This window comes from Trichosurus vulpecula, chromosome 9 (assembly GCF_011100635.1).
Source record: "Trichosurus vulpecula isolate mTriVul1 chromosome 9, mTriVul1.pri, whole genome shotgun sequence".
Taxonomy (NCBI): Eukaryota; Metazoa; Chordata; class Mammalia; order Diprotodontia; family Phalangeridae; genus Trichosurus; species Trichosurus vulpecula.
The window spans coordinates 75,636,754-75,653,066 of NC_050581.1; the positions used below are offsets into that span (position 1 = coordinate 75,636,754).

Sequence of the window (16,313 nt, forward strand, 5' to 3'; positions counted from 1 at the left end):
GGCCCCCTAGTCCAATTCTCTCCTTTTACGGTTGAAGAAACTGAGGTAATGAGAGGTTGAGTGATTTGCCACACATTATACAGGTGGTAGGCAGTAGAGATTGGATTTGAACCCAGGGCTTCTGACTGTACCACCATGCAGCATAGTCACAGTGTGATGGGAAAGTAGAATGTGCAAAATTCAGGGTCTTCTGAGCTTTTAAAGGTAAGCATAGAAGTCTTCTAGTTATGTATTCAAGGGAGAATCAGAATAAGTTCTGGAGAAATTTTCATTAGTTGTAGGACCAGGCTCCTGAGCCATAACTTTGCCCAGACAGGACTCCTTGATTATCACAGATCCCTTCCTTGTGAACGACAGGCTCCGCAGCAGCAGTTCCAAAGGGAAGAGGTGATCAGCCTCATTTTGGCTTCTAGTTCTGTGTCATAAAGTTGTTCTTGTCTTTGGGTTGATGGTTTTCATCTCTTTTATCACAGTCAAGTGTCAGTGCTGTGTGTAAGGTTTGCATGGTGCGGGGCTGCCTCTGTGTGAGCTTTTGGTTCTCTGCTTTACCTGGTATTTATCTTGTGTGTGCATGTCGTCTTTCCCCAAAAGCTTCTGGAGGACAAGGAATGTTCCATCCCCTCACACAGTGCTTAGAGTATAGGAGGTGCTTAATATTTGCTTGTTGATTGATTGGAATACTTGATCTGTTACTATCTTTTTCTGTGTAGAGGCAGCTAGGTGATGCAGTGGAGAGAGCACTGGACCTTGAGTCAGGAAGGTCTGAGCGCAAATCTGGCCTCAGACACTAGATGTGTGACTTGGGTCAAGTCACTTCACCTCGTTCACCTCAGTTTCCTCATGTATAAATTGGGAATGATAATAATAGCACCTATTTCCTAGGCTGTTGTTAGGATAAATTGAGATGCTATTGTAAAGTGCTTTGTAAACCTTAAAGCAAATAGAAGTGCCATCCCCAGCAGCAGCAGCATGGGCCTGTGGCATCCCCTTACCTTGCCATAACTCATAAAATGTTGACACTGGAAAGAATAACTTACATATTTGAAAGTGTACTGCAGTATTTGTAAATGAAGGTTCTCGAAGTGGATAAGGAAAACTCTATGAACTTGTCGGTGCTTTTCTTTAAAAGCAGTTGTTGCAGTTCCTGGTTGGTAGGGGACCAGAAAGATTCGCCCTTCTTTGATCTCAGGCTCTTCTTGCCACCCCTATGCAGATTTAGGGGCTTATCCCTTAAGAACATAAGTGCCCTGAAGGCAGAGAAATAGCCATATGTGTGACCTCTATCACACAGATCTGTACTTCCTACTTGGTAATTTGTTCACAACTGTTTTTTGGGTCCCTCTGCTGTTGTTGGTTAGTGCCTAGTGCAGGACCTTGTCCATAGTAGGCACTTAAATATTTGTTGAGTAAATGGATGAGTGAATATCAGGGTCAGCAGGAGAGTTCCGTGGGGATGGGGTGGCTATTAAGTATGTTGATTTCCTGAGGAGTAGACAGACTTCATTGCAACCTAGAATGACTTATATGAACTGATGCTGAGTGAGAGGAGCAGAACCAGGAGATCAAGATACACAATTACAGACACACGGTATCTGTAAGGACTAACTTTGATAGACTTGACTCCTCTCATCAATGCAGGGTTCAAAGACAGCTCCAAAAAACTCATGATAGAAAAAGCTATGCGCATCCAGAAAAAGAATTATGGAGTCTGAAAGCAGATTGAGGCAAACTATTTGCTCTTTTTTTCCCTTCTTTTTTGGTTTTGTTTCTGCATTCTCATGATTGATTCCATTGGTTATAATTCCTTACAACTGGACTGTTATGTAAATAAGTTCAATGTGATGTATATGTACATGTAGAACCTGCACTGGATTACATGCTGTCTTGGGCGGGGGAAGAAGGAGGGAGGGAAATTTTGGAACCCAAAAACCTGTGAAACTGAATGTTGTAAACTAAAAATAAAAATAATAATTAAAAAAGCATGTTAATCTCCCTTAATTTTATGTATTTTTTTCCTACTCTAGGAGGCTCGGATTGTTCCATTTCTTTTTTATCTCAAATACTAGCGAAAGTCTGCATCCATGGGAGACAAAGTGAGTACCCTGGTAATCTTAATGATAGGAACAACTTATAATAGTATTTACACTTATTGAAGCTCTTGTGTATCCATTATTCCAGTCCATGCTTTATGCAGGGAGGCATTACAGGATCTCAGAATCTGAAAATTGAAAGGGACCTGGGCATCCATTTAGTCCAAACTGTACATGAAAGGAATCCCTGCTATAATATACCCAACAGCTGGTCATTGATCAGCCTCTGCAGCTCATAAATGTCTTTGTTAAGCTGCCATGGCCAGAACTGAACTCTCCTCCAGCTGAGATCTGACAAGGGCGGAGTCCTGCGGGACCATCCCTTCCCCTGTTCCTTCACAATGAAGCTGCTGACTCTCCTGAGCTCACAGCGCTCTAAAGCTTCTCAGTCTTTTTCAGAGCACCTGCCTTCTAACCATGCCTCCTCCATCTTATGCTTCTGATGTTAATCTTTTTATACCTAAGTGTTAGACGTCACATGTATCTCTATTGAATTTTGTGTTATTAGATTCAGCCCAGTTCTCTCCCTTGCTAGCCAGGATGTTAGCTGTTTCTCCCTCCTTTCTGTGATAAGAAAATTTTATTAACATGTCATCTATAGCTTAATTCAAATCATTGATAACACAAGAGCAAGTACAGATCCCTGGGGCACTCCACTGGAGACCTTCTGCCATGCTGACATTGAGCCATTATCAACTATTCTTTGAGTTACTTAATTGTATTTTTATCTAGTTCGTATCTCTTCATTCTCTTCACAAGAATAATATGAAATATTTTATCAAAAGCTTTGCTAAAATCTAAGTAAACTATCCACACCATTTCTCTCATCTACTAGTTTAGTTATCTTGTCCAAAAAAGAAATGAGATTAGTTTGGCATGAGCTGTTCTTGATGAAGCCGGGCTGGCTCTTTTTAGTCACTGCTTCTCCTTCTAGATGGTCATTAACTATCTCTTTAATAATTCATTTTAGGATTTTCCCAGGAATCAGAGTCTAGCTCACTGGACTGCAGTTTGTAGACTCCCTTTAAAAAAAATCAGGATGATGTTTGCCCTTCTCAAGCTTGTGGTACTTCTCTCATTTTCCATTATCTTTCATATGTCACAGATGGAGGTTTAGTAATCCTACCTGAAGGTTCTTTCAGTCCTTGAGGATGTGATTCATCTGGCCAAGGGGACTGGTACTCTCTTACTGTTTCCTTACTTATCTTGGACATTGGCTCTCTGGTAGTTATTTTTCTTCCATCACATCCAGTGCAAAGGTCATATTCTTGGCAGAGAAAACAGAAGCATAATCAGAACTGAGCAGTTCTGTCTTCTCTCTGTTGTTAGTTATCACTGTCTCATTCAAGCAAAGGGCCTGGCCCTTATTTTATCCTATTCTTTCTCTCACTGTTGCTTAAACCACTCCCCTCTACCCCATTTTGTTGTCCTTAGCTTCTCTCCCTAGTCACAGTTCACCCTAAGAAATGACCCTCCTCACACTTTGTATAGAACTTCCATACCCTTCTAGTCATTCTCTGTGGCCTGGCTTAGCTTCCATCTTCAGTACATTTTTAGTGGATCTGAATCAGTTTTTTCAGACATAGCTCATTTTTCCTCTTCATTAGAATTGTTGCCCTTTGTTGCTTCAGAATTTCATTCTTGAGTATCTCCAATCCTTCCTGCTGACTTTGCTTGTAGAATTTTAGTCTATGGGATCCTACCTGTTTTGCTATCCCCCCGTTTAGGGTGCATGTCAGACTATGCTTGGATTTCCTCTTCTCTACCACAAACAAAGGGAGGGAATAGCCACATCTCCCTAGGCTTCCAGTCACTTGGACACCAGGAAGCAAGTCTTTCCTCTTAGTGAAAATGACATCCAGATTAAAATTTCCCCTTGTTTGTTCCTCTACCTTTTGAAGGATGAAATTATCACTAAGACAAGTCAGCAAGTTATTAGCTACTGTGCTTTTGAGAGAGAGCTAGGTCCAGCACCCAGCTCTGTACTTTCTGTAATTGCGGTTGTATGTCTGTGATCCTTTGTCCAAACTCTTCATCTGTTTCTTCTTTCTGTCCCAGTGGTCTTTAGTATACTCCAATGACAAAATCACTTTTGTTTCACTCTCTGTTGACCTTTGCCCAATGACTCTTCATTGTGCTTCCACTACTCTGGCTCCTGGATTTCATCCCATGAGTACACCTTCTTAAAATAAAGTGCTGCTCCTTCCCACTTTTATGTATCATGTTTCTTTTGAATAAGATATGCCCACATAAAGCCATAGTCCAGGCATGGGCTTCATCTCATTAAGTCTCAGTAATACCTATGAGGTCAAAGTTGCCTCTTTTCATTTAGGATCTCCAGTTCTTTTGCTTGTTGCCTACACTTTGGGCATTTGCATATCAATATTTGAGGCCATGGGTTTTAGGTTTAGCTCCTTTCTTAGTTTTTGTCTCCTGTAAACTTTTGGGTGTCTCAACTGCTATTTTTTATTCATTGTAGCTACTCTCTGTGTTCTCTAATGTGGGAGATACAGAGTCAGTCTTATCCCTCTCCTCACCATTTTTAGTTTAAAGCCCTTTTGATTAGCTTTTATTAGCTGTTAAATGTATTTTTACTAGCCTCTGTTAGGTATATTCTATTTTTGTCCAGGAATCTCTTATTCTTATAGTTTCATTTGGTGTCCAAATCCCATTCTCAGATAATACCTTCTTAGCCAGCTGTGCACGTCCTAAATTATTTTTTCTCTTTTGTGTCCGTTGCTTTCAGTGGGCAACTGAAGAAAACATAAATGCGCCCCCTATGTCTTCAGTTTCTTCTCCAAGACTCCATAATTATTGGTAATACTTTTTAGGTTCCTTCTGGAATTACAGGTTTGAGAGAACTAAGTAGTACAGTGGATAGAGTGCTAGACCTGGAGTCAGGAAGACCTCAGTTCAAATCCAGCCTTAGTCACGTACTAGCTGTATGACTCCCAAGCAAGTTATTTACCCTCCGTCTGCCTCAATTTCCTCAACTGTAAAATGGGGACAGTGATAATAGCTATTTTTTAAATTTCAGTTTTATTTTCAGTTATGAATTATGTCCCTCCCTCCTCCCATCCATTGAGAAGACGAGAAAAACAAAACCTATTACAAATATGTATAGTCATACAAAATAAATTCCCTTGTTGACCACGTCCAAAAAAATTAAAGGAAAAAATATACTTTAATTTGCTCTCTGAGTCTATTAGCTCTCTATCTGGATGTGGATAACATGTTTCATCAGGAGTTCTTTGGAACTGTGGTTGGTCATTGTGTTGATCAGCATCACTAAGTGTTTCGAAGTCGATTATCTTTATAATATTATTGTTATTGTGTGAATCATTCTCCTGGTTCTGCTCACTTCATTTTGCATCAGTTCATACAGATCTTCCCAGGTTTTTCTGAAACTTTCTCATTTCTTACAGCACATTCCCCAACTGCCTTCTCCTTTTCAAACTTCTTGAGGCGTCCTGCGGGACTTTGTAATCCTCCTTGAGCTTCTTTAATTTTTCTTAATCCTTTTAAAGCTGCCTTGATTGTCCTTGATCCTGCTCTTCTTTCCACCAGGAAGAGGAGTTGGGACAAATGTCTGTTTTGGAGATTATTATCCTCTAAATTTTACTCACTTTCTCCTAAGTTTTTCCATTTTTCTTCTCAAATTCAACCTCTGACCTACTTCACTAGTCTAAACTATCTACTCAGTTTACTTTTGCTTACCTAGGTCAAGTGCTTTTTCCCCCCAGGCTTCTTTCATGGAAGCAGAACACATTTAATTATATATTATGTCACTTACAGGTGTTCTTGTCATTTATTACCATTGATTAGTATTTACTTATTTATGCATAAAAAACTAAAGATCAGAGATTTGAAATTATTTGCCTGAAGCCTATATCATTAAGGCAGAATTCATGACTTCAAAGTAACCATGAATATGCCTGAATGGTCTAGTATCGCAGGATATAAGGAATTCTCTAAGTAGAAGGCAGAGGAGTTAAAGCATTTATTGAAATTCACAAGTAGCAGACCCATGGACCAGTGTCCCCAATTTGACATCCTGGCAAGAACCTTCCAAGACCAGTATGCCCATCTCACAATAGTGACCAGGAGGCCACAGAAAAACATTATGACAGCAAGCCAAGCCATACTGGTGCTCCCCCCAATGCCAGGGCCCTCCAGCTAGAAGACTACCCACTGGCCTCAAGCCCCTGTTCAGCACTCTGCGGTCTCCACGAGGGTCAGTCCTGCTTTTTGTAGCGCCTGCCGCCACTTCTGCCGCAATCTCTAAGCTGTGTTCCAGCTAGCTAACTGCTTCTTCTCTCCTTCAGCTCTTAACTGCTCTCACCAACTGCCTCTTAGCTCTGCTCCAACTGTTCAGCAAGCTCCTCCCAGCACAGGCTTCATGTCATCAAGTGGACTAGAACTCAGGCGCCTGCCATTGGCTCCAGTCCTAGCCAGTCCCGCCAGGACCCTGAGAGCCCCCCCCCCCCGCCCCGCCCAAAGCCCACTCAAATGGGCAGGGAAGATCTTCCCATTCACCGATTGCCTTTACAAAACCATATAGCAAATTTGTGGTAAAGCCAAGATGAGAACTCACAAACAGTTCATGGGAAAAAGTTTTAGAAAGCACTCCATCTATGCTTTGCCTTACTAACAGCTATATTCTTTCCATGGAATACTCATCCTTCCCTTTGACAGCCAGATTGGCACTCTGAGAAGCCTCTGCCTGGGGCCTTCTCTTTTCTGGTGACTCCCTCCCTTGGACCACCATTTTAGGAAGGATCCCAACCATGCTTCACCTCATTCATACATGGACTGTCTCCATAGAAACCTCTTCCTCTTAATCTGCTACATTGCTTATGATTTTCATTTCCCTCTTTATGTGTTGTCTTCTTCCATTAGAGAGTAACCTTCTTTGGTTTGTTTATATTTACATCCCCAAAGTTTAGCACAGTGCCTGGCACCTAGTGAGGGCTTAATAAATGCTTCATCTTTCTGTCTGTATATCTCTGTGTCTGTTCATCTATCCATTCTTCCATTTAGGGGTATTCTTGGGCTGTAAACTCAATGTGAGTCAGCAGTATGATGTGGTACCTAAAAAAGCCAGTTCAGGCCTGGTTAAATTACGAAGCATAGTGTCCAGAGTACAGGGGGTGATAGTTCTGCTGTCCTCTCTATGGCCCGTACAGGGCCTGTAGCCCTGTTCAGACCCCATTTGGACTCAGTTCTGGGTGCTACATTTTATGAAGGTGAGCTGGAGCTCACCCAGAGGAAAGTGACCAGGATAGCTGGACATCTCAGATCTGACCCATTCAAGAATTGATGGAAGGAGCTGGGAATATTCAGCCTAAGAAGAGAAGGCTGGAGGAGGACCTGAGAGTGGTGTTCAGGTCTTTGGAGGGCTGCCATGGGGACCAGGACTAGATTTTTTCTTGGTCTCGGTGGACAAAACTAGGATCAGCGGGGCTGGAAGTTGCAGAGATGGTTTCAGCTTTTGTTGTAAGGAAAAACTTCATTACAGTTAGAGCTATCCGGAGGTTGATTGGGCTGACCCTGGAGGCAGGGCTTCTCCTCACAAGAGGCCTTTTTTCTTTTAATAATTTTTTTTAATTTATGCTTTTAAAAAGTGTCAGTTACTTTCCAGTGATGACCTACCCTCACTTTTGAATCTTTGCTTGTGGCCAAGGTCACTGGAGGTCTTCAGTTGGGGATAAGATGACCAGCTGGTGTCACAGGGTCATAGGCCCATAGACTTAGAACCATAAGGGACCCTTCATTTTTCCGATGAGCACTGAGGCACTGTGAAGTTCCGTGACAGGCTGGGGATTGCACAGCCAGTTAGTGCTCAAGAATGGGCTTAGAAGCCTGGTCTCCCTGGCCTGGACTCAAGTGCCATTCATTACACCTCAGTGTCTCTTTCAGGTAGGGTTGGACTAAATGGCTTCTGAGGTCCCTTTGAACTCTGTATTTTTGTGATTCAAATCATCCTTTCTTTGATCAATATGTGGACCAAGTTAGATAAGGTTTGAAGAGGAAGAGTCCCTAGAAACTTGCTCTTAGAAGTATTTGCTTTGCAATATAAGGAAGATACACAGTCTCTGCCCCTGGGAAGGACTTTATTTTTCTGGCCTGACTCAATTATATACACATTAGATGAACCTTCCTTGAGAGCCTGGCTGAGGAGGACATCAGGTCACTGACAGGCCAGTTACTTGTCTTTTTGTCTGTTTTTCCCTCAGAAGAAATTCTAGGAGTGTTGGTGCCCCGCTTGACAGAGCTCACCCAGGCTGACTGCATCTGGCAGAGACTCAGCTGGCGTCTCGTGGAAAGCGTGCCAGATCGGGGGATGGAGGCTGTAGTGTCCGGACTTATCCAAGAAGCTCGAGGGTAAGAGATCAAGAAAACACCTCCAGAAATCATTTTTGTTGAAGAGCATTGGCCCAGACCCTTCACATGATGATAGTGGTGCCACTGGGAGACTCTGCTGGTATTGGGAACTTTTCTGGCCATTCTCCCTATATCCCTACTGCTGCTTTAAAAATTAGAGTCATGGGAAAGAGCTTTGACTCACTTGGCTAATACATTAATTATACCTCCTTTTGCTTCTTTAGAATCTACCTCATGTGATTATAATAGGATCCAATGGAGTGGCCACCTTAGTTTTTCTTGTTGATGTTTCCTTTTTGCAAATGTTTGTAAATGGGCATTTTGTTTGCCTTAACAAAGATGCTGCCTCTGATACCACCTGACCTTGGGCAGGTCATTTAACCTCTCTGTGCCTTCATTTCCTCATCTTTAAAATGAAGAAGTCGGTGTGGATCATAGATGTTGAACACAGGCCTGTGAACTGTGCTGCCAGAACCAGATTAAAATGTAATTGGGAAATAGTTAACAAAACAAATAAAAGTACCACAAAATATAGATAATGTTCATAAGTGGTTTTCTTAGTTTGTAGCCTGCAGGATCCTTACATGTGTTTTCAGTGCCCTTCATTTCCATTTGAATTGGACATGCCCGAGTTAGCTGGTCTCTGAGGTCCCTCCTAGCTCTCAATCTGGGCCCTTTGAGTTTTTTCGTGAAGCAGTATCATCTTTTCCTGACACTTGTTCTTGTGCCTGATGATTCTGAGGCGCAGGACCCAGGCAGCCATTGCGCTCCAGCACAGGTTTGCTGGCAGAGGCATCGCTATTGGCATGGAGATTTGTCCCCAAGTTCTCCTGAACATCCGAGCCAAAACACAGCGAGTGGGAAGGCTGGGAGTCCCATGGTGGATATGAGGGATTTCTCTGGTGTGGCCAGAGCCCTCAGGTGAACCTTTCCCTCAGTAAGTCCACCATGCTCCTCGTTAGGCCCCGTTTATTTCTTCATGACTAGAGGAGCCAATAGCCCTGAGTTTGTATGGAGCAGTTTCCCTTTGGACATGTCCAGAAATGCTAATTAGCTCAGGTGACTGCTGTATTCTTAGCCTGCTCTTCTGTCTCTTTTAGGGCCAGAGTTCTGTCTCAGTTACTGGGGAACTTAGTGATGAAGAACAAGAAAGCCCAGTTTGTGGTGACCCGGAAATGCCTGTTGTTGCAGTACAGATACTCAGTAAGATTATGCATTGGACACGTGGCCACTGGAAATGGTCTCTGGGGACCTCCGAAGAGGGTGGTCTGCAGGTTCATCTGAGTGGTCTGTGGCTTGCTTGTCCACAGGCACAAAACTTTGGGCAATTTATACAAGTATATTTTTTGTTGTCCTTGTTAAAAAGGCACATATTTTTGCATGATGTGTATATTCTGTTACAAGAGATAGCCCAGCATAGTGAATAGAAGGTAGGCCTTGGCGTCAGGAAGACGTGGTCATGTTCTGTTTCTGACTCATACCAGCTGTGTGAGCACAGACAAGTCATTTGTTTCTTTAGGCCAGTAGGTGGCTCCCTAACTTTACAATTTATAGACAGGTGGCTAATCTGTTGGGGTAGGGGGTGGGAGGTGGGATTAGTTTCCACACTGGGAGTCCCTTGCACCAGTGAGATCCCAGGTCTAGATTTTATTTCAAAGTCAAAGCTAAGCTTTGAAATGTACAAAGCATCAAAATACTTTAATAGATTGGTAAGGTTTTCTATGTGAGCACATTTTCTGCTGGCACAGGTTGTAACACATCTGTGTTCTCCTACCTTGTAGAGTTCTTCTCCATATTCTCTTATAGATCTTCCACGGAGGTTGTACCCAGCCTGTTCAAAACCTGTCTTCTACATCTTTTTTTTTTTTTTACATTTCATAGGCTCATTTTGTTATTCTGAGGTCTTGCTACATGACTGATATACCTTTTTTTCCAGTCATGTATTTTCTTGATGATATGCCTTCTTGCTGGTAGGTCACCATAGGAAGTACATCGCAGCCTACTTTTACACCTACTCCTCATCTTCTCCCCCTTGATCTTTAAGTCACTCACAAAAATTACCATGAAAAATATAGCCGCTGAAATAGCCATTTGCCTAGGAAAGCCTGTTAATGGTGACCATTTCTTCTGGGGTTGGCTTACAGAACTGGGGAGTGGATGACATTGGGGAGGTGGAATATGGATTACTGAAGGGGTCTACACACTGAAAAGTGCAGGACAACTGTCCTTAGGAGTCCAGAGTATGCCAAAGGCTTTATAAACCATTTAGAACATATTGTTCCTCCCTGATGAGATTTCAAGTTTTTATTCCACAGTTGATAGAGCTTCCATAGAAGGGAAAGTCTAAGTTTATTTGAGTATTTGATGTTGAAGGGCATGATAAAATTTCATGTACAAGTCTCCCTGATGTGGGCCCAACCGACATACTCAATTTGGATGTTTCTTCCAATGACACCAAGAGTCATCCATTCATACCTGTCCATCCTGTGCGGCCCTTGTCTATGTCCTCTCATAACTTCTCCATAGGTAGGCTTTCTGATGTGCTGGGGACCTTCCTCACTTTATTTTGATGTTGATACCAGTTGTACATAGACAAGATAGGACATGAATGTAATGAGGAATATAGAATCTCCTTTTTCTCCTACAGGGAGAGAGGACAAGAAGATTAAGCAAGTTGTTTTAGGGTAGTTGATGGTCCAGAGTAGATGGAGAGGTCTCTCTTCATTTGTTCAGGAAATGGTTCACTGGCAGAATTGAGACTGGCTTCCTGCATTTTTGATGTTTCGTCCATTGCCTTAAACCCATTTCTAGGCAGGTATGGGTATGATAGGCACCTGATTTTATATGCCTGCATAGGTGAACAGTTAGCCTTCAGGGCTCTGTAGATGTGGGTAGGGCTTGAGTCCTGGAATTTTTTGTTAGAAAAGACTTTTGTTGCAGACTGAAGTGCTACAAAACCTCCTGGGGTACCTGGCCTTGGACAGCCATCGGCGCACCCTGCTCTTACAGGTAACTATTGTTAATTCCCTTATCATTCCTTTTTGGGCATTAGCGAGGCAGCTCTTCAAGAGACATGTGGCCCATGATCCACGGGGACAGTTAATTCTTCTGAGGAAAGTCATTTGTCTGAGAGTGGTCAAGTCCACTTGGGCAGAAGCACAGAGGAAAGAGGAAGACAGTCTGTACAGTCTGCCCAGTGGAACAAAGCTGTTACTTCTTGTCCAGCTGCGAGCTGGCTTATCGGCTTCTGTCCTTCATATTTATTCTCTTATATCTCCAGTGAACAAAGCTGAGACTGTCCTTTCTTTCCAGTCTGATATCTCAGAGTGGGGTGTGGGGGCCGTGTGTGTGTGTGTTTACATGAGACTGTATCCTATGAGAGGAACAAAAGGATAGTTCAGTACTAGAGATTATACCTGATCTGATGCCTACATGGACCAGGTGCTGAAGGACCTCTTAGAGACCTGGGGCAGCAGCAGTGCCGTCAAACACTCTCCAGTGGAGCAGCAGCTTTATGTCAGCAAAGCCATCCTGATCTGCTTGTCCCACCTGAAGGAGTCAGAGATAGAGCACATCAGGGAAGGTGAGGGAGCAGGGCCAGGGACAGTCCTTACCTAGTATATGAGTGATGGCGGCGGGGGGAGACTCCAGCTGATCTGAAAGAGGGGACAGCTGACTTGTTCTGTCTGGGGCATCAGGGGAGATGTTTAGACTAGGAAGTATGGAGTCCAGCTCCTCAGTTCTCCTTTTGTTCTATACTGCTTTCATTTCAGAGCTTCTGACTGCCATGATGGGAGGTGTGCAGTGCCATATCGAGAGTAGTCTGCCCCAAGTCCGACATCTGGGAATGATTGTAGCAGAGACCATCAGTTCCCGAATACACTCAGAAGGGCCCCACCTGAAATTCCAGGTGAAAGGAGTGAGGGCAGGCCCTTCATTCTTAGTGTTTTTTTATTGTTACATAAATGTGATTATTTATTTTACTGTGCATTCCAGCCCAGCAAGTAATAATAATGCTGATGCCTTACATTTCTATAACACTTTTATCTTTTTTAAAGTATTTTTGTGTTTCTTCTCTTAGTTTATGCTCATCTCAACTCTGTAAGGCAGGCAGAACAGGCCTTATTTTTTCCAAGTGACATGAGATTGCTGAAGGTTAAAGAGGAGAATGACTTGTCCCAAGGTCACCCAGCTATTTAGTGTCAGCCAAGAACCCCATTCTCCTAACTCCCAAACTTTTACTTTTTCTGTTGTATCATAATCCTTCCTAGAATTACTTCTCTGGATGTTCGTAGTTTTCTTCTCTTAGCGCAGAGGAAACAGTATCATTGTCAGAGGTCATTGAGTGCCTGTGGATTTGTTTTTTCAATTTATGCTGTGGTCTAAGCCAGTCAGTGGAGAATAGATGGGAAGCGAGGGAGCAAAACTTCCTGACTTCACTCATGTGGGAGTCCCCTGAACATGGGGCTAGATCTGGATTCCACACGAGAACTTCTGAGACTCCAGGACCTATTGAGTCAACATTAAAGGACCTCTCCTTAGTTGAAGCATTTAATGGCCTTAAAACCGTGGTACATAGAGAACTCACCATAATGTGGTCAGTAGGATCAGCATCATGAAATAGGGTTACAAATGAGACCAAGTTGTAATGAGCTCTCTTCCTAAAGGCTGAATAAATCTATAAGGGGAGGAACCACCCTGGGCAAGGCACTTCACCTCTGCCACAGTTTCCTTATCTTACAGAAGAGGACCTCCCAGAGTCCTTGTAAGGACAAAAGGAGATAATGTTTATAAAGCACTATGTAAATGTTAGCTGCTGATATCATCATTATTATTATAGTATGAAGAAAATAAACTGACCAGAGAACTGTTGTCCTTGGTGAACTTGAAGCCTGCTGAAGCCAGCCCTCCAGCTTCTGGGTAACTCATTCCCACACCCCTTTGTTCCTTTTCTGTGTTACAGTTGACACATCATCCTGTTCATTTTAGAAAGTATTCTGTCTTTGAAGTAGTGAATGTGGGAGTGTCGGCGGAATAAATAGGAGACAGTGAGCCCCTTTGTCTTAGTGAATTTAGATTGTTACCTCAGAGGGACAGAGACCTGCACCAGACCCATGACTGATCTTTTCTTCATTGTCCGCAGGGATTCACCAAGCTCCCCTGTCGTGCCAGCACCCGCTACCCAGCCAGCCCGTCTGAGCCCAGAGGCCCAAGCACACCACGAAGAAGAACACAAGGGGTCTGACTCGGATCTGGACAGGTAAAGTGTCTGTATTGCTGCCAGAGAGCACATAGTGGAGCAGACCCACCTTAGTGATGGTGGCCCCGTGAGAGTCATATATTGGGAACAAGGCAGAGAGCCACGGGCTGTGATAATGAAAGCAGCTGTGAGTGAGTGTGTCCACATGGCTGTGGAGTGCTCCTGGCCTTTGTCTGTGACTTCTAGAGTTCTTGTTGATTTTCTCCTTTGATTTTTTTTGCAGTGATGATGAATTTGTCCCATATGATATGTCAAGGGACAAAGAGCTGAAGAACACCAAGGCTCCAGTGTACATCCGGGACTGCCTGGAAGGTTGGAGGTTTCTGTGGGGTCACTTGTCCAGCCTGTGGCAGCTATTCCCCTTTAGTTCTGTCCTCAGCCTTTCCCCCTGATGCTGCCTTTGATCAACAGTGAGAGGATATGTTTAGAGTGGACACAGAGTATCCTACATTGATTTAATTATAGGACTTTCTTTCTGCGATAGTCAGGCAGAGCTCCCTATGTACCAGGTTTGCTTTTTCCACCATCTGTATCTATGCCCTACCCACCCCATAGGTTCCTTCCTCATCCTGCCTAGTTGTTTCTGCTTGGCAATTAGTGTCTCTGGCATGTGGGCCCTGTGTAAGACTTATTTTCCCCTTCCCTTCCTTAGCACTAATTTGGAATAACTGTGTTGAAGAAACTAGCTCCTTAGTAAACTTTCACACTTCTAGGGCCTTCCCTGGTTTGGGGCAACTGTTTTGTGCCACTGAGCAGTGAAGTCCTTCCTTTGCTTTGGAGGTATGGAAGAGAAGCCAGTTCCTATAGCTTATCTTTACAGACTCTGATGGGTGCACTTGAGGCTGAGAGCAGCATATCTCAGTGTGTGGTGTTTTGGTTTCATGCAGCACTGACAACCTCAGAGGATGTGGAGCGCTGGGAAGTAACGCTGCAGGTTCTAGAGAGCTTGATCAAAAGGAGCCCAGTGGCAACAAAAGAGGTAGGCTCTCCTAGTGACAGTGACCCTCCCACTTGAGGTGAGGGGTGTTCAGACTTCCCAATGTGGATGACATACTGATGGTGAAGAAGGTACAAACCAGAATCTTTGAAGCCCTGCTTGGATTTCAGCGTGGTGATAGGAAGATGGTAGAAGGATCAGTAGCTTGCAACAAGGAAATCTGGATCTGGCTTCTGTTTCTGCCACAGTTAGTTTTAGGTTCTCTGCCATGGACTCCTCTGTACTTTGCCTTCATCAGCCGCTTGAAGAATAGGACATAGAAGCAGTCACTGGAAGCAGCACATGAGCAGCGTGGCTCAGGGAGCCAGTAGAGCATCCCCTTGGACCTCACTGAAGGGCAAGGAAGGAAGAGTTGCTAGAATCCAAGTTCTATTCTTTTACTTTTTTTTTTCTGGCCAAGGCTAGACAATGGAAAGGTTGGTAGGGCATCTAGAATCTAGACCATCAGCGGCATCTAGAGATTTCATCTCGAGCACCCTGGGAGTACTCTGTGCTACCGTGAGGTTTCCAGGGTTTAGCCATTTTCATTGGCCCAAGAGTCAGAAGAGAAAGGGCACTCCTAAGTAGACAGCTGGCAATTCTGATGTCTTTGTGTACTCTGAGCAGGTGAGTACAGAATTAGTCAAGGTGCTGCTCCATCTGGAGGAGAAGACTTGCATGGAGGGGTTTGAGATGCTGCGTCAGCGAGCCCTGGTAGCTGTCACTGTCACAGACCCAATACAGGTAAGTCCCCACAGTGGATAGTATGTCCTTAGAATCTCGATGGTGAGTGTCAAGATGGGGGCATGGTATGGTTGGTTTTTTTTTTTTTAATGAATTTATTTTGGCATGACCAATTCTTGATGAAATCCTCTTTGTCATCTTAATGATGACTCCTACCTTTTCTAAGGATCCCAAACCATCCCTTTAAGGAGGTTTTCTAGGAATAGAACTCATTGGCCTATAGTTTTCAGATTCCATTTCCTTCCAGTCTCTAATCCTGTGGCACCTGAAGGTTGGTGTATTCTTAGGAAGGGCTATTTATTTCTTTTTTTTTTAATACAATTTTATTGATGTCATTTTCAAAATGTTGCCATTATTTTCTCAAGTCTCCCTCCTCTATTCCCGCCCCCAGCCAGAGCCATCCCACGTGACAATGTTTTTTAAAGACAAATAAGGAAGAAAAAGAACAGGAAGATAGTTTAACTGATTAGTACATCAGAGAAATCTGATCATATGTTCAGTACACCCCAGCCATGCTCCTCCTTCCACCTCTGTCGAGGTGGGTGAGATGGACCGGGAGACGTCTTCTCATTTCCATTCTTTGAGCAGCACCTGCTCTTTCTAATTTTGCAGCATTTGCTTTTGATTTTTTTGTGGTCGTTCTTTCCATTTACTCGTAGTCATTGTGTATGTTGTCTTCTTAGCTTTGCTTACTTTGCTCTGCATCAGTTCATGTAGATCTTTCCATGCTTCTCTGTATTTATCTCACACATCATTTCTTAGAGGACACTAGTGTTCCATTACATTCATGTGCCACAATTTGTTTAGCTGCTCTCCAGTTGATGGGCATCTACTTTGTTTCTAACTCATTTTTGTTACA

At 43.3% G+C, this 16,313-nt stretch overlaps 1 protein-coding gene across 2 annotated transcripts in view; it reads left to right on the forward strand.

Annotated features, from left to right (window-relative positions):
* TELO2 (telomere maintenance 2) overlaps positions 1–16,313 on the forward strand; it is a 32,389-nt gene that overhangs the window by 6,742 nt on the left and 9,334 nt on the right. Inside the window, exons 4-14 of one of the 2 annotated variants that reach the window (XM_036738506.1) lie at positions 2,025–2,093; positions 8,327–8,474; positions 9,575–9,677; positions 11,415–11,483; positions 11,916–12,057; positions 12,248–12,384; positions 13,315–13,394; positions 13,618–13,734; positions 13,958–14,046; positions 14,622–14,713; positions 15,338–15,454. In XM_036738506.1, the coding sequence (XP_036594401.1) occupies positions 2,025–2,093; positions 8,327–8,474; positions 9,575–9,677; positions 11,415–11,483; positions 11,916–12,057; positions 12,248–12,384; positions 13,315–13,394; positions 13,618–13,734; positions 13,958–14,046; positions 14,622–14,713; positions 15,338–15,454 (1,163 nt within the window). The remainder of the gene's footprint in view (positions 1–2,024; positions 2,094–8,326; positions 8,475–9,574; positions 9,678–11,414; positions 11,484–11,915; positions 12,058–12,247; positions 12,385–13,314; positions 13,395–13,617; positions 13,735–13,957; positions 14,047–14,621; positions 14,714–15,337; positions 15,455–16,313) is intronic. The other variant, XM_036738507.1, reaches the window with a different exon arrangement.